The sequence below is a fragment of the Colias croceus genome, chromosome 27, assembly GCF_905220415.1.
Source record: "Colias croceus chromosome 27, ilColCroc2.1".
In the NCBI taxonomy this organism is placed as follows: Eukaryota; Metazoa; Arthropoda; class Insecta; order Lepidoptera; family Pieridae; genus Colias; species Colias croceus.
Window position 1 is genome coordinate 889,558 of NC_059563.1, and position 25,392 is coordinate 914,949.

Here is a 25,392-nt window from a genome sequence, read left to right on the forward strand (position 1 = left end):
AAAACGTCACAATAATATCACGTTTGGCATTTTGTTTACCACCGTAGTGTTGTAACATACGTAGTATATTATTATTAGTCTGTGGTTGTAACACATCTAGCGTATATTATCGATTTATGACAAAAAATCTATTTCATATTAACGTTGATTTATTTATTTTGTTTCATAAATCAGATTTATATGTAGTTGTTGTTGCAAATAATAGATGTAAATTTTTTACCGCAGGAAAATAAAACATACCACGTGGTTGTTTTATTTGCCCTATGTGTTTTAGTTTTCGTTTGTTGTTTATTAATTTCTCTTTCAGATTATTAATAAATTCATTTTGTTTTAGATTTCCAGAGCTAAATAAAAAATGGGTATAAAACGTGAGACATGAGTTGATTGGACGCCGCCACAATTTGCAATATTGTGTTCACTGCATTTCGAGCCTACGTGTTATCAAGATGGATACTCTAGAAGAATTGTGCAATCTTACGCTTACGTTTTTTTTTTTGTTCCTGTAGATAATAAATACATTTGATTAAAGAGAGTGAATTTTTATTTTGAAATTTTTTACACATAAGTTACCTACTTTAAATGTGTAACTATGTGAAAATTAAACGGTTGATTAAATGACAGTTCTCATAGATGAGAAACTATGAAACACTATTGAAATACATACTTAATATACATGCGTTTTCAAAGAAAAACCCGCATAGTTCCCATTCCTGTTGGATTTACGGGATCAAAAGTAATTTTTCCAAATTTCATTGTAATCGGTTTAGTAGTATTCGCGTGAAAGAGTAACAAACTGCAAACATCCATCCTCACAAACTTTCGATTTATTAGTAGGATGTTAGGAAAATGTTTTCATTAAGACTGTCCTTTTATTAACTTGTTAAAATGCTGCATGATTCCTTCATGCTGACTGTGCCTTTCTCCTCACTCCTTTAACTTTATCATCATTTCCTTCTTTATTTTAAATTACATTTCAAGTTTTAAAATTTCTTTTATAATGTACTAACTTTCCGCCCGCGTTTTTAAAGAAAATCCTGCACAGTTCCCGTTCACGTGGGATTTCCGGGATAAAACCTAACCTATGTGTGTATGTACAAAATTTCATTGTAATCGGTTCCGCAGTGAAAGAGTAACATACCTTCTCACATAATTTCGCATTTATTATATACGTAGGATTAAACAAATAATTTTTTCAACTGAAATTAATTATAAGTTTTGTTTTTTTATTATTTATTATTTCACGAAACCGTAAATGCAAAATACATTCACGATTTTATCGATTGAAGCACATCCCATCACTATCACCTTCTATCTATCTAAATACGTACCTATAGTAAAAATGGTGCCATGACTATGTTGAAACGTAGCTTGTTGTCTATAGCTGTCTCATTCTTTCATACGACGTTTTCTTTAGATAGAGAGAAACAAATATATGTAAATTGTATACGCTCGATACAAGTACTCTATAGGTTAATTGCTCTTAGTTAAAAACTATGCTAAAAAATACATAGTGCAAGATATTTCGTAGTCATTTTAAAAGTCACCGTTACTGTTATTGTTAAATTTGACATGAATGGTAACTGTAGCTAAAACATGGTGCCACTAAACCTAAATTATAGTCCTTTTCACCTAGGATGATTCCTGTGACACTTCATCGGGTTCCGAATTACGTATTTTATGTTTAAAACGCCAAAATAATTTTAGTGCATAATATTTTTATTTTATGGCGGCATTATTACCAAAAATTTAAAAATGAAACATCTTAAGCTTATAAATCAAAAACAGTATTGTTTAGTTTAATATAATGAAAAATAAAATAAAATAACACAAAAATATAATACATACGCAATTCGTGTACATGAAATGGATCGTTGAAAAATCATAGAGTTGGAAAATCAAATAATCGGCGCCCATCTTGTGATCGTTTGTCAATCGAGACAATCGTCTGTACGAGTGCGTCAGCCTTGTATACAAGTTGCATTTTTATATTGATACTTTACGTGGTATTCTGTTATTGTTACTAATTGTTATTGTTGACTTTTTGTTGCTGTTGTTTGCTAAGTTTCCTTAGTTAATTGTTGGCGAAATGCCGAAAAAACTAATTTTGGTACTTTATTCAAATCGATTTCATTTCCATATAAAATATTATCGATTATCGGAAACAATTGATACGATTTCAGTACAGACATCTCTACACGTGTCAAAAATCGATGTGTCACAGAAATCATCTTAGGTGGAAAGGACTATAAGATAATTTAAGCATTGTTTTTCATACAATAATTTAAATCAATGTTACTATCTGTGAAAGATTTTTGATCTTGTATGAAAACGAGGTTGTGTGTCACAGAGCTTTACATATTATTAAATTTTAATTTTGTGTGTAAATTATTGTTCGCTTATATTTACGACTATGCGAATTCCCAATTGTTGAAATCGTTCTATGCAATATCAATATGGTATTTTATTATGTGGTTCGACTAATTTATTTAATTTTCAGAGCTAACATTGTTAGCTAATGTAATAATATAATATCTGAGTAGTGTCTTAGAAAATTGTTTTGACTATTAATACCTTAGTGAGGACTTAGGTTTAGGTTGTGTTGAAAGGTCATAGGAAACAGAAAAAAAGACACAAGATATACAAAAATACAACTTTATTTACACTAACTTACAACTAAGCATATATTACAGTTTCAACAAATGTAAAAGACCGTTTAACACAAAAGTGAAATACATCTGACAAATTAATTGATTTAATTATTTACATCATAGTTAACGAAAAATTTAAGTTAAAATTGATAATAATACATTATTGCTTGAAAAGTTAAAATCAAAGAACTTTCCAATACATATTTGGTTATTACAATTATTACATGTTAAATTACACTAAAAGGTAAAAGTTTGTATGTATGTTCGTCTATTGACTGACAGCTACCCAACCGCTGTTCCCATCCGCTAGTTGTATTTGAATCAAACGAACTGTGTTGTTGCCGTCGCTTAGTATCTGTAAAAAGAAAATACATATTAATTACCTTAATATTTTATGATTTTTCTATATTTTTTTTCAATCATAATAAAACGGTCATTCAAATTTGAAATTTGTAAATAAAATGTTTTATATTTACTAATGTAGTAGATTTTTTTTTTGTTGTACAAAATAATAATTAAATTGCAGCTATGTTTAAATTAAATTTATTTTATAGTATGTATAATTTATTATACACTAGATTTCCGCCCGCGGCTTCGCCCGCGTTTTCAAAGGGAAAACCCGCATAGTTCCCGTTCCCATGGGATTTACGGGATAAAACCTATCCTATGTGTTAATCCAAGTTACCCCTCTTTTGTGCTTAATTTCATTGTAATCGGTTCAGTAGTATTTGCGTGAAAGAGTAACAAACACACAAACTTTCGCATTTATAATATTAGCAGGAAGTAGGAAGTATACTCACATGGGCTTGTTCCAGTTGTTCTGCTGTGATATTCTCCAAAACAGTTCCTTCTATTTTTTCAATACCTTCCAATTGCTCTGAAAATTAAATATTATTTATTATTAACAAAATGTTACCTGTGTAAGTCTCTAAAATCTAAATAAACAGCGTGAAGTTTTCGTAAAATATTTTAGGTATCATATTATTTAGTTATGTCTAAAAATTTATTTAATAACATTTTCAGTAATCATTTCAAAATTATATTGAATAAACACTTTTCTTGCAATTCTCAAAACATTTATTTGAACTTTATTCATGTATTAATTTTTACTACACGATTAATTAATTGTAACATAGTGAAATATAATATTATGAAAATATTATCTAATTTCTGAGATTATACAGTACAAACATACAAATTTTTGTAAATACTTACGTATAGTTAGCAAGGCTGTTTCTTCACCTTCAACTTCAGGCACCAAGTTCAATGATTTTCCTAAAAAAAAAAAAAGAACTACTTTATGTCACAAAAGTGAAAGTTATTACATTTGAAAAATCTATCCCACAATATTATAAAAAAAAATGGCAAAATTGTTGTCAATAAAACTTATTAAAAAAAGAGATTATTGAAGGATTACACACATTTTTAAAACGCGTAAAACCGCGGTCAGGGCTAGTACTTAAAAAAAATATCTCACCATCAGACATCATGAACTTTTTATCCGTACTTATTACATATTTTGTTATATTGTCTTCCCCTTCCAATTCAACTGTGAAAAAAGACACATTTTTATTAAAATCTATATATATATAAAACTCAAAGGTGACTGATATAGTGATCTATCAACGCACAGCCCAAACCACTGGACTTATCGGGCTGAAATTTGGCATACAGGTAGATGTCATAACGTAGGCGTCCCCTAAGAAAGGATTTCCCGAAATTCTTGCGGGAACGGGGAAAAACCGGGACGCACGCACAAAGTCGTGGGCGGAAGCTAGTTATTAATAAAATTAAACATTTAAATCATTTTTTTTCTTCAAACTTACCAACTTTCTCTGCAGAATCGAGTTCTAAAACATCTGCCGATTCGTAAATCTGAAAACAAAATATTTATTTTACATGTATTTTTAAATTTTATCTATATTATATGAGATTATCCATACTAATATTATAAATGCGAAAGTAACTCTGTCTGTTACTCAATCACGCCTTAACTACTGAACCAATTTGCATGAAATTTGGTATAGAGATATTTTGATACCCGAGAAAGGACATAGGATAGGTTTTATCCCGGAAATCCTACGGGAACGGGTTTTTCTTTGAAAACGCGGGCCAAGCCGCGGGCGGAAAGCTAGTAAGGAATATATCCAATATCATTCAGGAATCCATTTATCTGATATTCTATCTGTCTGTTTGTGAAATAATTTTCAAAATTGGTTCACTAGTTTTTGAGTTTTTCTATTCTGAATAATAAAAAATCCAGTTTCTTTTGTAAAATAACCATTAATTAAGAAATAAAAACTTACGGTTTCCATAAGTTTATCGTCTTTCTTTTTATCCCGCACGATGACAGATTGCGTTTTAATTTCCTGAAAAAAAATATTATGAATACAAAAAATGTATTTATTACAAAATGTACATTTCAATCGACATTTTAACTTTTATAACAAAGCACTTATTATGTCATATAATTATGTAATTTTATGTGTATTTAGAGCGTGTGCTAATCAAACGTGTCAGAAGTGAAACTTCTTTAGCAAGATTCAAAGACCAAAATCGTCGCCTTTCTCCATGACGTGACGGTATTGCCATGACGCGACCTTGAAATTTTACTCTCAACGCGCCTAAAGAAGTTTCTCTTCAAAAATGTTTTAATGAAGTTAATATGTACTTACATTATCTTCAAGTTTGCTAATTCGCGGTTGGTTGATGACGATCGACTCCGACACGTGGCCCTATTAATTGAAATAAATACAATTTCTTATTAAAAATGTAGGATTTTTAAAGAGTATATAATTTATGTGTAGTGTAATATTATTAAAGAGTTTTTATTTTTATATATTTTTTTTAATATTTGTGTATTATGAAAACAAGAATACAGCAGATTTCTTGTTTAAAATAACAGTTTGATATAATAAATATTTTTTTTGAGTTGCGTGCATGTGAGTTAGAGTGCATGTATAATTGTGTTTGTATGCACATGCAGGTGTGAAGGTGTATTCGTTTGAATGCCATAACACATGCACACAAACAAAATGGTCGTGTTCCGTCGTAACAATATTGTATTCATTGAAAAATGTTTCGTATTGGTTGAGATGTTTGTTAATCATCTCAATAGATGGCGCGCGGTGTGTCCCTGAAGCCTGACCAACTCAGCCACTTTATTCTATTCTTCCAGTTTTATGTGTCTAAGGGCTGATTTTTCAATCCTTGGTTAAAACTTATTCGTCGAATAACTCAACCACTTTTTTTCAACCAATTTTTTTTAATTCTTTGTCAATTTATAGGTAAAACACACACGGCGGTGTGCATGTGGTGTGTGAGCAGGTGTGTGTGTACGCACGGCGGTGTGCATGTGGTGTGTGAGCAGGTGTGTGTGTACGCACGGCGGTGTGCATGTGGTGTGTGAGCAGGTGTGTGTGTACGCACGGCGGTGTGCATGTGGTGTGTGAGCAGGTGTGTGTGTACGCACGGCGGTGTGCATGTGGTGTGTGAGCAGGTGTGTGTGTACGCACGGCGGTGTGCATGTGGTGTGTGAGCAGGTGTGTGTGTACGCACGGCGGTGTGCATGTGGTGTGTGAGCAGGTGTGTGTGTACGCACGGCGGTGTGCATGTGGTGTGTGAGCAGGTGTGTGTGTACGCACGGCGGTGTGCATGTGGTGTGTGAGCAGGTGTGTGTGTACGCACGGCGGTGTGCATGTGGTGTGTGAGCAGGTGTGTGTGTACGCACGGCGGTGTGCATGTGGTGTGTGAGCAGGTGTGTGTGTACGCACGGCGGTGTGCATGTGGTGTGTGAGCAGGTGTGTGTGTACGCACGGCGGTGTGCATGTGGTGTGTGAGCAGGTGTGTGTGTACGCACGGCGGTGTGCATGTGGTGTGTGAGCAGGTGTGTGTGTACGCACGGCGGTGTGCATGTGGTGTGTGAGCAGGTGTGTGTGTACGCACGGCGGTGTGCATGTGGTGTGTGAGCAGGTGTGTGTGTACGCACGGCGGTGTGCATGTGGTGTGTGAGCAGGTGTGTGTGTACGCACGGCGGTGTGCATGTGGTGTGTGAGCAGGTGTGTGTGTACGCACGGCGGTGTGCATGTGGTGTGTGAGCAGGTGTGTGTGTACGCACGGCGGTGTGCATGTGGTGTGTGAGCAGGTGTGTGTGTACGCACGGCGGTGTGCATGTGGTGTGTGAGCAGGTGTGTGTGTACGCACGGCGGTGTGCATGTGGTGTGTGAGCGGGTGTGTGTGTACGCACGGCGGTGTGCATGTGGTGTGTGAGCAGGTGTGTGTGTACGCACGGCGGTGTGCATGTGGTGTGTGAGCAGGTGTGTGTGTACGCACGGCGGTGTGCATGTGGTGTGTGAGCAGGTGTGTGTGTACGCACGGCGGTGTGCATGTGGTGTGTGAGCAGGTGTGTGTGTACGCACGGCGGTGTGCATGTGGTGTGTGAGCAGGTGTGTGTGTACGCACGGCGGTGTGCATGTGGTGTGTGAGCAGGTGTGTGTGTACGCACGGCGGTGTGCATGTGGTGTGTGAGCAGGTGTGTGTGTACGCACGGCGGTGTGCATGTGGTGTGTGAGCAGGTGTGTGTGTACGCACGGCGGTGTGCATGTGGTGTGTGAGCAGGTGTGTGTGTACGCACGGCGGTGTGCATGTGGTGTGTGAGCAGGTGTGTGTGTACGCACGGCGGTGTGCATGTGGTGTGTGAGCAGGTGTGTGTGTACGCACGGCGGTGTGCATGTGGTGTGTGAGCAGGTGTGTGTGTACGCACGGCGGTGTGCATGTGGTGTGTGAGCAGGTGTGTGTGTACGCACGGCGGTGTGCATGTGGTGTGTGAGCAGGTGTGTGTGTACGCACGGCGGTGTGCATGTGGTGTGTGAGCAGGTGTGTGTGTACGCACGGCGGTGTGCATGTGGTGTGTGAGCAGGTGTGTGTGTACGCACGGCGGTGTGCATGTGGTGTGTGAGCAGGTGTGTGTGTACGCACGGCGGTGTGCATGTGGTGTGTGAGCAGGTGTGTGTGTACGCACGGCGGTGTGCATGTGGTGTGTGAGCAGGTGTGTGTGTACGCACGGCGGTGTGCATGTGGTGTGTGAGCAGGTGTGTGTGTACGCACGGCGGTGTGCATGTGGTGTGTGAGCAGGTGTGTGTGTACGCACGGCGGTGTGCATGTGGTGTGTGAGCAGGTGTGTGTGTACGCACGGCGGTGTGCATGTGGTGTGTGAGCAGGTGTGTGTGTACGCACGGCGGTGTGCATGTGGTGTGTGAGCAGGTGTGTGTGTACGCACGGCGGTGTGCATGTGGTGTGTGAGCAGGTGCCGCCGCATGAAGCCGGCCCCACACGCCACACACTCGTACGGCTTGCGGTCCGAGTGCACGAAGCGGTGCATGTTGCGGTTGTCGCGCGAGTTGAAGCCCTTGCCGCACACCTGAAACGACCACATAATCTATATATTATATAAAACTCAAAGGTGACTGATATAGTGATCTATCAACGCACAGCCCAAACCACTGGACGTATCGGGCTGAAATTTGGCATGCAGGTAGATGGTAGGACGGCGGCGTCCCCTAAGAAAGGATTTTGATCAATTCTACCCCCAAAGGGATAAAATAGCGGATGAAAATTTGTATCATGTTCATTTATCTTTTCCACGCAGGCGAAGCTGCGGGCAACAACTAGTATATAGATATAAATAAAAATTATTATAATTGAAGAAATCCCAAAGAAATCTCCTAAAATGCAATAATGAGTAAAAAGGAGGGGCAAAAAGCGTACAATAACGAAAAGCATGGAAATGACATGGAATCACTAAAACGCATTATTTACCAACGACAAAGTCTGCCAATATTTAAAAGTTTTATAGTGCAATTTTTCAGTCTAGATATTGTTAGAAGACTAAATAGTGATAAAATATGTTACACTTTACTAAGCTGTTAAGTCAATTCAACGACAAAATTTACTCATATACATATTACACACATACATAGATTTTCATCAAACTTACCTCACAAATGTACGGTTTCTCGCCGCTATGTATCCTTATATGTTTCTTATAATGCTCCGGATACACGAATGTAGCGGCGCACACTTCGCACTTGAGCGGCCTCTCGCCTGTGTGACTCGACTTTATGTGGTAGTCTAGCAAACTGCAAATGTTGGATTTTTATATTTATTTTTCTCAGTAATGTATTGATTAAAATTTCGCAGGATGGCACTGAAAATCAGTGCTTATATCTCTAAGTAATGTAATTTAATTCACAGGATGACGCTGAATATCAGTGCTGAGATATCATTTTTACAGAGAAATTTAAAGTTTGTACTGTTTTATTTCTCATTTCACTGTGTACACACAAAAATTGACTGTACAATGTGCATTTTGAAAAAATTTATCCTATCCTATTAATACTTAAATACTATACTAATATTATAAATGCGAAAGTTTGTGAGGATGTGTATGTGTATGTTTGATACTCTTTCCCGCAAATACTACTGAGCCGATTACAAAGAAATTTAGCAAAAAAATGTTACATAATATAGTTACATGTGCTGCATTGAACCCCACACTAGGATCCCCTGTGTTGTGAGGCTCAATTAATTAGTGTTAACAATTGTTGGCTATCCTTTGTAAAATAAATAAATAATTTTTGAATTTTGAATATTGTGTGTGTGTGTGTGTGTGTGTGTGTGTGTATACACTGACCGGCGCCGCTTGAACCGTTTAGGGCAGTGTGTACACTGGTGCCGCTTGTCGTCCAAGTGCGTGGCGCGCCGGTGCGAGTGCAGGTTCGAGCGCTGCGAGAAGCGGGCCCCGCACGTCTCGCACTCGAACGGACGCTCGCCTGAGTGACGAGAGATGTGTGAGAGAGAGAGGCAGAGAGAGGGGGAGAGAGAAGGGGAGAGAGAGAGGCAGAGAGAGGGGGAGAGAGAAGGGGAGAGAGAGAGGGTGAGAGAGAGAGGCAGAGAGAGGGGGAGAGCGAGAGAGAGAGGGAGAGGGAGAGATATCAGAGGGAGAGAGGGAGAGATATCAGAGGGAGAGAGGGAGAGATATGAGAGAGATATAGAGAGTCATGATATATCTCAGCAAAACCAATTATTTCGCTTTAATTATTTCTCTTAATCAAATATCAACAAAAGTAATTATTTCACTTTAAAAATTAATACTTTATTTTTTTTAATATTAAATCCAACAAAAAAGCGTACGCATATCGATATCAGAGACTTCACGAACGTTTTGTTGGCTTTTTATAAATGAAAGAAATATATTATATAGTTTTACAAAAATTTCATTTCCTTTTACATATTTTTGACTCCATCATTAAAGCGTGCTTTTAGTTTATTTCAACTTTATTTATAATTATTATTTCCTCGTAAACCTATTGTTTTCTCAGTATCCATTTTATATATTTTTAAAGCATTTTATATACAACTAGCAAACCGAGCCAACTCCGTTTCGCCACCGGAGACACCCTTTTTTTTTGCTATAAACCTCACGGAGCCCGAGACCTTTCCAACGAATGCAAAACCGTGGAAATCGGTTCGTGCATTCTGGAGTTATAGCGTCAGGAAGGAAAACCCGCCTTTTTTTTATACACTATGTACTTATAATATATTTAAACACATGAACTCACCAGTATGTATACGCATATGGTCTCTAACCTCAGCCCGTCTGGCGAATGCCTTTTCACAAACCGTACAGACGAACGGCTTCTTGCCTGAATGTACTACACCGTGTACTTCTAGATTGTGTTGTGTGCCGAACGCTTTTCCTGGAAAATTTATTTGATAATATGGTGATGAAAACTAGATGTTCTATAGTTGTTAAATGCCAATATAAATTTGAATGAAATGATTTCTTTTTATTTAATTGTACACATCACAGATAAATAATAGTTATTTAATTTATATTTATCGTAACATATTTATAACTGTTGATTGTAAAAATTACAAATCTATACTAATATTATACAGGTGAAGAGTTTGTTTGTTTGAACGCGCTAATCTCAGGAACTACTGGACCGATTTGAAAAATATCGGTGTTAGATAGCCCATTTATCGAGGAAGGTTATAGGCTATATATCATCTCGCTAAGACCAACAGAAGCGGAGTAATGCGGGTATTCTGAGTGATATTCGCTAATTCGCTTCGTGAGTTAGAAAAAAAAAGAGCAAAATAATTTATAACGTCATAATAAAAAGGATTAGGATGAACATCAGATGGGAAGAAATATTTGACACTAGTGGTCCGCCCCGGCTTCGCCCGTGGTACATATTTCGCAATAAAAAGTAGCCTATGTCCTTTCTCGGGTATCAAAATATCTCCATACCAAATTTCACGCAAATTGGTTCAGTAGTTTAAGCGTGATTGAGTAACAGACAGACAGACAGAGTTACTTTCGCATTTATAATATAAGTATGGATTAGTACAGCAATGAAATAAACGTTTTAGTTTTATATTGAAAGCTAAAATGGGCTTGCATTTGTTATCATTACCAAACAAATGTATTTGAAAGAGAAGGCAGCGGGTTCGAATCCAGCGTGAGAATCGAATTTTGCCTATTCTTTGAAATTTTCAAGTACAATACTATTTTTTTAAACTCTTAACTTACCACAAACATTGCACACGAAATCTTTAGTGGCAGAATGTATCTTCTCGTGATGATGTAAATTGTGTTGTGTGAAAAACGATTTTCCACACTGATTGCATTTGAATGGACGTGGACGTTCCTGGAAAATAAAATCAAATCATAGTATGTATTATATCGATTTTACGAAGGTATTATAATATGTACATCACTACATAGTATAAAACAAAGTCACTTTCTCTGTCCCTATGTATGCTTTAATCTTTAAAACTACGCAACAGATTTTGATACGGTTTTTGAAGATGAAGATGAAGGTTTTACTATGTAATTTATTAGGTTTTAGAAAAAGCGGGCAAAGCTGAGAGCGGAAAACTAGTATTTTATTATAAGACTAGCGGTCCGCCCCGGCTTTGCCCGTGGTACATATTTCGCAATAAAAGGTAGCCTATGTTCTTTCTTGTCTGTGCCAAATTTCATCAAAATCGGTCCAATAGTTTAAGTGTGAAAACCATACATACATACATACAAACCTTTCCTCTTTATAATATTAGTATAGATAATACTCACAAGATGAGTTTTCAAATGTGACTGCTGCGTATATCTCGACGCAAAGGACTTGTTGCAAATTTCACAAGTGTACGGACGCTTGCCTGTGTGTGTGTTTGTGTGTTCGTTTAGCAGTAACCGTGAACTGGAAATAAAAATAAGACTTATATTATAGTATCATCTTATAATATTAGTTACATAATCAAACTCATAAGAGAAATACTTAAACTTATTTATAAACTAGCTTTCCGCCCGCGGCATCGCCCGCGCAGTCAAAGAAAAACCCGCATATTTCCTGTTCCCGTGGGATTTCCAGGATAAAACCTATCCTATGTGTCGGGGTAAAAAGTAGCCTATGACCTTTCTTGGGTATCAAAATATCTCTATACCAAATTTCATGCAAATTAGTTCAGTAGTTAAGGCGTGATTGAGACTTGAGTAACAGACAGACAGACAGAGTTACTTTCTCATTTATAATATTATATAAGTATAGATTATATATCTATAGAAGATATTATTTCAATACTGGTTTATGAAGCAGTTTCTATATAAAACTCAAAGGTGACTGATATAGTGATCCAAGCCCAAACCACTGGACGTATCGGGCTGAAATTTGGCATGCAGGTAGATGTCATAACGTAGGCGTCCCCTAAGAAAGAAACCCGTCCCCTAGAAAATTCATCCCCTAAAGGGGTAAAATAGGTGATGAAAATTTGTATCATGTAAATTTATCTTTTCCACGCAGGCGAAGCTGCGGGCAACTAGTATTATCTAAGTATCCTTTTTTTCATAAGCCAACATTTAATTAAAATTAATAAAAAGAAACATGTCAATTTTTTAACGAATAATAGAAAACAATTGGATATTTGATATAGAATAGTTATTATAATAATATATATTTTATAATTGACTGGCCGGTTGGCGTGGTTGGTAGTGGCTCTGCCTTCCAAGCCACTGGTCGTGGGTTCGATCCCCAAATATTTGTGTGATGAACATAGATGTTTGCTCTGTGTCTGGGTGTTAATTATCTATATAAGTATTTATTTAAAATTATATAATATGTGTGTTTATCAGCCATCTGGTTTCCATAACACAAGCGAAAGCTTAGTATGGGATCAGATCGTGCCGTGTGTGAAAATAGTCCTGAATATTAATATTTAATATTTATTAATTTACCTGAATTTCTTCTTACACACGTTACATTCATGGGTTTTGCTCTTGTCAGCAGGTTGTACAATTTGATTTGATTTCTCCGCGTGTTGTTCTGTAATACAAATATAACATTTGAATAATTAGAAAATGTTATGATTTAGAAAACGCTATTGACGCTAAATCTATACTTAATACTATAAAGCTGAACAGTTTGTTTGTTTGCACGCGCTAATCTCAGGAACTCCTGGTCCGATTTGAAAAATTCTTTCGGTGTTAGTTGGCCTATTTATCGAGGAAGGCTATAGGCTATATATCATGACGCTAATACCAACAGGAGTGACATTCGCTACATTATTTTTGTAAATCTAATCAATAAATATATAAAACTAGTATTCCGACCGCGGCTTCATCCGCGTTTTCAAAGAAAAACCCGCATAGTTCCCGGTCCGGTGGGAATTCCGAGATAAAACCTAACGTATATGTTAGGTTCCTTGTCCTAAACCCAAGATACCATCTATATGTTTGCTAAATTTCATTGTAATCGGTTCGGTAGTATTTGCGTGAGTAACTAACATACACACATCCATCCTGACAAACTTTCGCATTTATAATATTAGTATAGTATTTGTGTTAATCCAAGATACCATCTGTACGTGTGCTAAATTTCATTGTAATCGGTTCAGTAGTATTTGCGTGAGTAACAAACATACACATACACATCCATCCTCACAAACTTTCGCATTTATAATATTAGTAGGATAGGATAGTAATATAACTAACCAATATGCTGCACATAATCAGCCCTCCGTCTCAACATAACACCACACTGACATATGTACAATCTCGCTCCGTGCACTGATTTCAAGTGTTTCATCGTTGCGACTGCATCATCTAATAATTCTGGCTCGGAATCTGTAAATATTTATTTGTTTATTTATTTATTTATTAGACACACCAGGCGTATACAACGATTATAAAAAAGGTCTTAAAATTTTTCAGTTTTAAAAGTCTAAAAATAATCCATTGAAAAAAAAATAAGTATAAAAAACATAAAATTCATTACATAATTAAAAATTTATCAAGAATACATAAAATTAATACTACAATAATAACATGATTAAAATTAATTTTATTACATGACTAGCGGTCCGCCCCGGCTTCGCCCGTGGTACATGTTTACGTTTTCTATACATAAGATCCATCCTCGTACTTCAAGAAATATAATAAAAAAAGAATTATCGAAATCGGTTCAGCCGTTCTCGAGTTATGCGCTTACCAACACATTTTGGGATTCATTTTTATATTATAGATTATATACATTTTGTGGTTATAAAAAATTTGCTAGGGAAATGTTAAACAGAAATAGGTCTATGTAATAAAAAAAAGCGTGTGTGTCGAGCACACGTGTCAGAAGTGAAACTTCTTTGGCAAGATTCAAAGATACCAAAATCGTCGCATTACTTCATGACGTGACGGTATTGCCATGACGCGACCTTGAAATTTTACTCTCAACGCGCATAAAGAAGTTTCACTTAAAAAAATATTTGTAAGAAATCAAACAATCTCACCTGCTTTGGCACTTTTCTCGCACAGCAGACATTTAAATTTATCACCCTCCTGTTCCACCATTTGTATCTAAAATATTAAAAATAAAATAAAAAAGACATCATTATTTAAGTAATATAAAATTTAGTATAACAAAGTTTTATATAAATCTTTTTACAAATATTAAAAACTATAAAATTCACAGCACAGTACTTTAATTTTCAATAAATTTTAAAACCTTCTAATCTATAATATGTTATGACAACTAGCTTACCGTCCGCTTTGTATAAAACCTAATAAATTATAAAACCTTTCTCTTGAATCGCTCCATCTATTAGAAAAAACCGCATCAAAATCCGTTGCGTAGTTTTAAAGATTTAAGCATACAAAGGGACATAGAAAGTGACTTTGTTTTATACTATGTAGTGATAATATGTGATAATTTAGCAGGATATTGTAGAAAATCATCCATACTAATATTATAAAGCTGAAGAGTTTGTTTGTTTGTTTGAACGCGCTAATCTTAGATACTACTGGTCCGATTTGAAAAATTATTTCGGTGTTAGATAGCCCATTTATCGAAGAAGGCTATATATCATCACGCTAAGACCAACAGGAGCGGAACACTGCGGGTAAAACCGCGGAGCACAGCTAGTAATACTTATTTACAAGAAATACAATTTGCTTATATTTGTAACTAGCTTACCGCCCGCGGCTTCGCCCGCTTTGTCTAAAACCTAATAAATTATATACTACTAGCTTTCCGCCCGCGGCTTCGCCCGCGTTTTCAAAGAAAAACCCGCATAGTTCCCGTTCCCGTGGGATTTCAGGGATAAAACCTAGCCTATGTTACTCGTGGATAATGTAGCTTTCGAATGGTGAAAGAATTTTTCAAATCTGCCAAGTAGTTTCGGAGCCTATTCAATTCATACAAACAAACAAACAAACAAAAAATCAAACCTTTCCTCTTTATAATATTTGTATAGAAAATCTTCCTCTTGAATCACTCTATCTATAAAAAAAACGCCGCATCAAAATCCGTTGCGTAGTTTTAAAGGTTTAAGCATACAAAGAGACATAGGGACAGGGATAGCGACTTTGTTTTATACTATGTAGTGATTTTACTTACTGGCATCTCGCTACTAGGGCTGCTATCTCCTATTTTACTCTCAACAGATTTCACTTCATACATTTCACCGGAATCCACTTTTATGAAGGCACCTGTAATATTAATTATTTATTATATTCTCTTTACATGTAAAATATCTTGTGTCCATATTCCTCCAAAACGGCTGTACTCTTTATGAATACTAATGAAATATCACAATAAAAAGTATCCTAAGATTTTTCGTATTACATCGGCCATCGTCAGTGAAAGTTCCGTCAAAATTGGTTCAGCCGTTCCAGATATAAGCCGCAACAAATAGACAGACAAAAATTTTTTGAAGTTATACTTCTTTTGGCGCGATGGAGAAAAATGATGAGAGAATTTTTACACCTAAATTTAACAGCATGAAGTGAGTTCTAGGTGGTATGAAAATTGATAACTATGTTCAAGTTGTATATTCTAGTATTTTTTTTCCATACGACAAAGAAGTATAACTTCTTATGCGTGTACATAAGTACATACACTCTTTTTTTTTAATAATGACTATTTACCTTGTTCATTAGCAGCGGCTATGATAGCATTAGCTGTTTCTTCATCGCCTGACATTTGCAACTCTATGTGCGATTCTGAGTTTGAATCTGTAAATAAATATTGATAACTAGCTGTGCCGCGCGGTTTCACCCGCGTGGCTCCGCTCCTGTTGGTTTTAGCGTGATAATATATAGCCTATATTATTCGTGGATAATGTAGCTTTCGAATGGTGAAAGAATTTTTAAAATCGGTCCAGTAGTTTATGAGCCTATTCATTACAATCAAACAAACAAACAAACAAATAAAGTTTTCCTCTTTATAATATTAGAGTAGATTGTTAATTGTTCAAATTCTACTTTCGTTTCGTGACAATTTTCACACACGGCACAATCTGATCCCATACTAAGCTTTCGCTTGTGTTATGGAAACCAGATGGCTGATATACATACATATATCATTTTAAATAAATACTTATATAGATAATTAACACCCCGACACAGAGCAAACATCTATGTTCATCACACAAATATTTGCCCCGGGTGGGAATCAAACCCACGACCTTTGGCTTGGAAGGCAGGGCTACCAACCAAGCCAACCGGTCAGTCAGTTATTTAACTAGGAAAAACTCTATCAAAAAGGGACTTTTTACCCTACATAGATAATTTTAAATTTACCTTGATCGTCGTTATTGTCCAAGCTATCGTTATCATGGGGCACAACCAATGATATCTCGTTATCTCCGTATATAAACTTTTGCCCCGACACCACACCTATTATGGGACCATTTTCACTCGCTATTACAACCGCGTCTGAAATTTTGTTAATAAATGTTGTATATTGTACTTTATTACAGAAAAAAGTCATAAGTGTAATAATTTGTATTCTTTCATAGTCACTAAAATTTATTTTGTTAATAAAATAATATGGAATTTGTAAGGGAAGGCACTGCCTTCTGAGATACAGGTAATTACCTAGCTCTGAAGGCAGAGCAATATTGTAATGTTATATTTGAAGTTGCTAATAAATTTTATTTTTTAATTAAAATGGATATTATTGAATCTAGCACAAGTGTCAGAAGTGAAACTTCTTTGGCAATTCAAAGATACCAAAATCGTCGCCTTACAACATGACAATTAACTAAGTTTTATCATAATTTTATTAAACTTTGCTTACTTATAAAATATCTACATATTTATATTTTCTAGAAATATACATATTTAAATTAATAACAATTAAAAACTTCAAAACTAACCTTCATCAATCTCCATAGGTTTCTCTTCAGGGTTTTCCTCGTCTTTTTGTTCATTCGTCACTCTAACATAGCCCTTGGCTATACCATTTAGGGTGAAATTGCCTTTATTTAATAGTGTTGCGATCGTCTCACGTTCTATAATCACTCTTGGTATGCTTGATAATTGATTTATATCCATTTCTGTTTTAATTGTTGATGTTGTTTCTGATGCGTCTGTGGTTTCTGTTAAGTTCGGTAAACTTGATATTGACGGCTGAAAGTAGAGAATTACAGTAAGATGAGAAATAAAAAAAAAATACCATAAAAAAATGTGTGCGTGTACTAGTGTACACACGTTAGAAGTGAAACTTCTTTATGACCTTATTTTTCAAAAAATAATTTACTATATGCAACTTTACAGAAATACGTCGATCACGCGTGGTAGGGATAAGAAAAAGATGGCGCGTAACGGAAAAATGTTACACTAAATTTTTTTCCAACCCCGATAAAGTAGTTTCACTTCAAAAATAATACAAGTGAATTGATGTTATAGAAATGTGATATTTAGGAGTCTTTTGCTGATTACTTTTATAATATGCTTCCTCAATTTTCTTTTGGTAATCAACACAGTCATCGTCGTCGTCGTTGCAGCCGTGGACACTGCTGGACAAGGCCTCCCTCAAGGATTACCAGTACAATCAACACAGTACATAGATGCAATTTTATAAATTACTAGCTGCGCTGCGCGGTTTCACTCGCGTGACTCCACTTCTGTTGGTCTTAGCGTGATGATATATTATAGCCTATAGCCATCAGCGATAAATGGGCTATCCAACACAGTAAGAATTTTTCAAATTGGATCAGTAGTTCTTGAGATTAGCGCATTCAAATAAACAAACTCTTCATCTTTATAATATCTATTAGCACCTATTAGTATAGATTTGTTAAATTTTCTGATAAAAACAATTGTATTTTCTGCGTTGATTTATTTATTAGTTTTTATTCATTCCACTCTAATTCCCAACTTAGAATAAATATCATAGGATTCCACATCATTAGCCTTCATCACTAGCTTTCTGTCTCAGGATTCACTTTATCTATTGCAAAAAGCCGCAGTAAAATCCATTGTTTTAAAGATTTAAACACCGGGACAGCCAGCGGCAGCTTTATTTAAACTATTTAATGATTACTTACCATACTTTTGGGGACATTTGTAGTAGACACATTACTCCAACTGGTCGAAGTTTGAACTCTCAAATCGAACCCGGGCGGCAGAGGCTGCAATTTTGACGCGGGCAACACTAGCTTTATATTACTTTTCTCTTTTGCTTTTGCGTCGTCTACTATCAATTCCTTTTTGATGTTTCGCAACTGTTCCGATTTATGTATGTTTTCGCGAATTGATGTTTTCATTTCGTTAAGCCTGAAAAATGTTAATGGCATAAGAAAAATCTCTAATAATAGCAGAATAAAGTTTATTGCAAAACATGATTCAAAGAGATTTTTATTATTAAAATATTTATCTTGTATGTTTGTATCAGCAACATGAAAAAGACAGAAATAACAAAATGTTTTATTACAATATTTATTAAAGGAACAAATAATTTTATTATGGGAACGCTATCTATGCAAAAGTAGTTGTATGTATGTTTTACTTACAGATTTAATACTTTAAATACAACAATAAACTTATTTACTTACCTAGCAAGCAGATAATCATATTCGAGAAGTGATTTATAGCATTTTGCGCACAAATTATTCTTTTCCTTACATTCCTGTGGCACATCCTTTCCTGATATTTCTAATAACAGCTCAAATATTTTACTTCCTGACATAGGTGTCTGAAATTTAGAATACATACTTAAGGTGATTAGTGATTACTATGGTCAAAACCGAAAAACACCTTATACATATTGAATTTTGTTGAGGAAACCGTTGGTACGATTGTCTTAAAAAAATATATGTGATACTCAAGGATATAATCAACAAAGTGTATTGTTTACTTTTCATTTTAGAACGGCCTAAACATAAAAAAAATAAAGTACGTATAGATATTTTAGAGATATTACCTTGGTTTCAAATATGTTAATCTTTGTTTTCTCCACCCCTCCATCTTGCTTATTACAAATATAACAATGCTCTGCCATCCTGGAAATTTAACATATTATTTTTACTTATTTTTATTGAGAAAGTAAACTTTATCTGGAAAGAATTTAATAGATAACTGAGAGAACTCATACCTACATCAAAATTACGTATCTATAACAGAGCAGCCTTATCACTTTATAGCAAGGAATATACTACTCTGTACCGAGAGCTTTATAGTGATCTCTAATTGTAATCTCTTTATTATTTATAAATCTGTTTATAGGGAGGCAGCAAAACTTCTAGGTATATAATTATAATGATATAAAATCAGATGTTTATAAGAGAAGAGAGGAAATATTTGGAAACAATAAAATAATACCTTTTTCAAGAATTTACATAATATACTATGTATTTCTCTCAAAATATATATTATTTTGTTTTGTTTTATGTATGTATTGATCAAATAGAATAACAAGGTATGAATTATGGCCTTAAAATATGTATTATATAATAAATAACGAAAAATAAGTAAATTTAAGCTTTTCAAAGTTTACCTTTTTGTTTACCATTTATTTCAATTACTTTTCAAGTTTAAAAATGTCTACATCTCTATAAAAAGCAATTTATAAAGAGTTCACTTCTTAGAAAATTAATTATAACCATTCCCAGGCCATTTCTATTAAATTAATTAGTAATAAAACTTAATATAAAGAAATTTATAATACATTCGTTCGACAAGTACCTGCAACTTTGGTTTTATTTTGATTCCATTAGTTTCTGAAGGTTTTCGTATTGAAAAGAAATAAGTTGTCAGCCATGATTTTAGCAAGCAGCCACCATTACGGACAATACGTGTCGAATAGTTTACGATTTCCGCTAGAGAGCATTTCCTTTCAAAGACAAGAACACAGATAATAAATACTGCATCACAGAATAAAATATTAAACCATTATGTTATCGAAAAAAAAACATGTGAAAACAACACAACTGTGTGAAAAAGGATATTTTTCTTCTATAGAAATTCCATAATTTTTGTAAAAAATTTCTACTATTGTTAAAAAAAATTACATTGAAAACTACCAGATTTATTTTTCACTTGCTACGCCACTCGGTTTCACCCGCGGATAATCCACGTAAATACCGCTGGTAAAGGCAAAAGTAATCACCATCAAGTATCATTAAAATTCGATCAATAGCTTTTGCGTGAAAAATGTTACCAAAAAAACATCCATACATCAATTATTATAAGTGAGATGTAGGTTAAGATAGTTCTAGTTAGGTATGCATACAAACGTATTTTATAAATTCCGTTTATATCAAACAATTACATTGTTATGATATTTTCTTTTCAACAATTCAACTACTTCTCAAATATGATCATGTTCACAAAACTTACCTTTGAGCTTTATTTTTTCACCGTAGCTGCAGTAGCACGTGACTACGAAGGCCTATATAAATTATATAATCTGTGTAATAATATGTGGGCTATTTGTGTGGCTATTTGGTTATTATCTGTTTTGTATGTTATCTGCACACCATAGTCTGTTGTCTATGCCAGAAATCAGAAACAGGAAATGCTTTAGTTTGGCGCGAAAGCAAAACTGGCGCGCTTTTGATTAAAATTTCAGGTAAATTGTTTTTAGAATATATCTGTTTATCTATTTTAGCTCGACGAATAAAAACAAACGCAATTCGAAAACATTTTTTATTTCTATACAATTTACATTTTTTCGCGTCTCGTGCAGCATTCTAAATATATTATTTTTCTCTTAAAATTTACAATAAAATTAAAAGTCTTTCAACATGATACTTATTATATATTAATTTTATTAATTATTATATATTAACATAACCTCACCTTCTAAATTCATATATAAAGTAAGCCACAACAGAAATAGTCATATAATAATTTGTAGTAGACAACAATAATTGTGCTATACCTAACAATTTTATAATGGCACTGTCTCATGGTTGTTAAAATGTCATGAAAAAGGGGAAACAAAGTTGAAAATTGTACTGTTCTTGTTATGTATTGAGCAATTAATGGTAAGATTTAATAATACTTGTATATATTTAGTATTTGGTATTGATATTACTTTTAACACGTGAAATTGTTATAAAAATAGCATTTATTGAGTTAGCTATAATTATTAGAATTGGAAAGCACAATATAGAGTTGAAAATGAGAAATTTAGTATTTTATGTTCATAAATCAAGCTATTGGTGTCTAAAACGATGCTGTACTAAAATTATTTATTGTCTCAGTTTTCTAATTCATTTTAACCAACATAATATATAAATCTGTTCAAATAGTTATCACAGTGTAACCATTTTGTATCTTGTTAGAGCTAGTGCGCAAGAGCAACTTTTGTCTCCGCAACTATTTAGTCTCTCCCATCAACTCTATGGGCTAGTAAGAAAGTAAGAAAGTGCGCGCACGTAGCGACGCAACTCCCCATAGAGTTGATGGGAGAGACTAAATAGTTGCGGAGACAAAAGTTGCTCTTGCGCGCTAGCTCTTAGTAGTTTTGTTATGTTTCGTATGTTTGGAGTAAGGAATGCTGTGTATAAATGAAAGAATATTCGTGTTTCATGTATTTAATGTTAAACATGTAACTACTACCTAATACCAATGAAAGATAAGCTAAGAAATAAGGAAAGAAAAAACTAAAAATTATTAATCTGTTACATTATCTTATGTTTGCTAGAGTGCTGTTTTTGTAAGTCAGACATTGTTTCGTGCAGTATTATGTGTCGTTTAAACTAGTGGAACATGTATTGTTTTGAGTTATTGACGATTACAGTATTTATTTCAATAATATATTATAATCACTGATTTTCAAACAATTTTTTATTATCAGTTACATAGAACGAATTAAAACAACAGCGACACAAATATATATTTTTTTACATAATTTTAAAACACAAAATTGAATGCTATCACGACATCAATTGCTAATACTAAGACATTTAATTCATTTCGAAAATATTTCTAGAGAAAAAGATATGCATCTATTTTATTTGATAACATTGTTTTCTATAGGACTATTGTTTGCTATAATACTGTTTACGCTATGTTATTTTTTGTAGATCCTTTTAAAGTAAAAAATGTTTTAAATTTAGTTATAAATTGCGTTTGCAAGGCTACACTACTTAGTGTTAAAGTAAATTTTGTGTTAAATGAGACAATTTCATACCATAAACAGTTATATAGACATGCTAGACATTTCACATACGAGTATCTAATCTTATAAATAGAAAAAAGGAAGGAAGGGAACAAATTTTTTAGTATATTAGAATGAGAATAAACATTGACCAGTGTTAATTACAATTTATGGTGTCTATTTCAAATCATTGCTTCTGAAACACAAATGGACGTTTTCGTTCAAAATAATAATATGTAGTTAATAATATATTTTTATAAAAATATCATTTAAATCACTGGTCAGTTACAGAATTAAATAATTATCGATATAGGCCAATTTTATGTTTATAGAAAATCTGTTTCATCATTTCCATCTAATCAAATATAATTGACTTCGCCATGACACTTACTATTTACTACTAGCCTAAAAAGTGCTAAAACTTACGATTATGACACTTTTGGTTCTTAAAAAACATCGAATTAAGGCGGTTACACACGATACCACAAGCTTGACAAGTTTGCGTGAACAATCGTTCGTTTTGCATCCTTCAAATAATTTGCACAAGTTAATTGTACACACATAATTGACAAGCTTGCAGTAGTGTGTCACCACACAGTGAGAACACGAAACTCATGCAATACCGAATAAAACATGCACACTCTAAGCGAATGAAAAATAAAAGTCAAATGTATCTACCTTATAATCAACATATACTTTATTTCTTGTACAATTCACAACTGCCATTAGTGTACAACCAGTAAAATCTATCATAAAAATACGCACAGACAATATTTTCTTTACGCTAATCAGGGCAAAAATAATGTAACAGAAATATCTTTAATCAACTAAAAATTAAACGTCGAACTATTTCTAAAACAGTCACTCAAAACGGAAAAATAATGTCGGCCGTTTGCGATGCACGTATTCCATTTTTTTCACAAAATGGCCGACACGGAACTAAAAACTATTATATTCAATTCATATAAGGGAATAATGCTTACAAAACCTAAACCTCTACTTATACAAAACAAAATGCGTACGCATCTCTCGTCTCGCCCAAGTACATTAAAAAATAAAAGAGAAAAAATAAAAATAAAATAAAAAATGGAAATGTAGATTGTGTTAAACATGAAATAAAAAAAATTGTTACTGTGTCTAAAATTAACTATCTGTTAATGTCTTTATAGCAGTGATCTAGATCACAATAATTGTAAAAATTAAGGAATAATAACGTTGCCGTTGTAAAATGAGTTCACCCCGTAGTTTTTGCGTTGGTAACTTTGTTAAAGAAAAAACGATATTTTATGTGTGTTTTGGGGTGAATATTGTGAAACGGCAACCCAAGTCCCGCACTCGGTGGCTGTGTGTGTGTGTGTAGCCGTCCGTCTTGATATGTGTGTTTGTGTGTGCGCCGCCTTCGCCGTTAACTAGAAGCAAATACGTCCATGTAAGTGCATGTATCTCAAACTTGCCGATCCGAGTCGAAAAACAACTGCTACCCTCAATTAATTTATAAAAATAAAACAAAAATGTCATCTTTGACGTTTACGTCATAACTGTCACAATGACATTTAACACAGACTAAAGAAAATGCATAAAGTGTGCACACATATGTTTTTCGACCGGACCGCTGATGTAGAAAAATGTTTGTAACAAAGCCTAAATACAAAAGAAAACAGAAAACACATGAAATAAAAACAAAACAAAAAGGAGAAGAAACAGAAAACTAAAGAAGACGGACATTCAATATTGCCTGCGTAATAGACATCGATAGAGTTATAAATTCATATTATATATATTATTTTTTTACATTAAATCTATAATTTATTTGTCTTCTTGATATGTAGGTGCCAAATTCAAAGCTTAAGCACGCATGACATAACTAAATGTCAATGTCACATCTACAAAAATTGACATACTTCGACGGGAAAAGCGGGTACAGTCGCGCACAAAACCGCTATAAGTTTATTATTTCTTTAATATAGTATTAAACTACAAAACGTAGCGTAGTAAGTACAAATCTATTAAAAGCCTAAAAGCATTGCTTCATCGTAAAATATCAGATATTTGTGCACGACTGTACTGTTCATATAATTACAAACACTTAGGCTACGCGCGCATCTATAGAGTATAGACCAATTGACATGAAAAATATTAACTTTATGGTATTCAATCACAAGGATATGTCATTCTTTTAGAAAAAATGTCGATGCCACCTTTGGAACAAGATATAACTAATAATTTCTCAATATAATAAATAGGAAATACCAACAATTGTAATACAGATAAAATAACATTTTTTAAATAATTACATTAAATCTAAAACAATGAAAAAGGTGGCAATAATTTCATGTGACGATATTAATTTTTCTGAACCTTACAATTACATTTACAACACATTACACTATTTTTTACATGACACTCGAGTACTTGATTGTACTTTTTCACAACTACCTGCAAAATAATCTGTCATCAACGGCATTATTATTTACAACAATATCATTTTAAATACATTCCATCTTTATTATTTTAAATTCTATATAATCTTACAACTTTGGCTAATTTATTTGGCTTAGAAAATATGAAACGAATCAACAAGCACAGTTAAAAATAAGGAAAGAATGTCAAATGCTCTAGTGTCAATAGATATAATAATATAATTGGAAACATATTAAAATTTATTTATGTCTGTATACATTTCATATAAGAATATATAATATACATATTCCTTATTAAAATAAAATATATAATGATATAGAAAAAGGGGGTCGTCATTTCTATTTTTGTTCACAATCTCGCCTAGTTTTTAGTAATTATGACATACT

The 25,392-nt window shown here is 34.2% G+C and overlaps 2 protein-coding genes across 7 annotated transcripts in view; both read right to left on the bottom strand.

Moving 5' to 3' along the window:
• Positions 1–2,638: 2,638 nt before the first annotated feature.
• Positions 2,639–20,275, bottom strand: LOC123703825 (GDNF-inducible zinc finger protein 1-like). Of its 2 annotated transcripts, none has more exons than XM_045651987.1 (24): positions 20,164–20,275; positions 19,403–19,481; positions 19,035–19,174; positions 18,528–18,756; positions 17,355–17,607; positions 16,777–16,911; positions 16,123–16,209; positions 15,593–15,684; positions 14,487–14,553; positions 13,699–13,830; positions 12,943–13,030; positions 11,788–11,911; positions 11,245–11,362; positions 10,268–10,405; positions 9,340–9,478; positions 8,644–8,785; positions 7,927–8,067; positions 5,324–5,383; positions 4,955–5,017; positions 4,475–4,523; positions 4,126–4,197; positions 3,864–3,923; positions 3,449–3,525; positions 2,639–3,003 (listed from the first exon to the last, which is right to left on the bottom strand). In XM_045651987.1, exons 2-24 carry the CDS (start codon positions 19,478–19,480, stop codon positions 2,917–2,919), a joined length of 2,571 nt encoding a protein of 856 aa, XP_045507943.1. In that variant the 5' UTR covers position 19,481; positions 20,164–20,275; the 3' UTR covers positions 2,639–2,916. The 2 variants fall into 2 exon arrangements, with proteins under 2 accessions (XP_045507943.1, XP_045507944.1); XM_045651988.1 differs by lacking the exon at positions 20,164–20,275 and adding an exon at positions 19,976–20,133.
• Positions 20,276–22,003: 1,728 nt separating this feature from the next.
• The window catches only part of LOC123703696 (heterogeneous nuclear ribonucleoprotein L), a 332,552-nt gene continuing 329,163 nt past the window's right edge, over positions 22,004–25,392 (bottom strand). For all 5 annotated transcript variants that reach the window (XM_045651779.1, XM_045651777.1, XM_045651780.1 and 2 more), the window contains one exon: positions 22,004–23,994. In XM_045651779.1, coding sequence (XP_045507735.1) covers positions 23,991–23,994 — 4 coding nt within the window. In that variant the 3' untranslated portion in view covers positions 22,004–23,990. The remainder of the gene's footprint in view (positions 23,995–25,392) is intronic.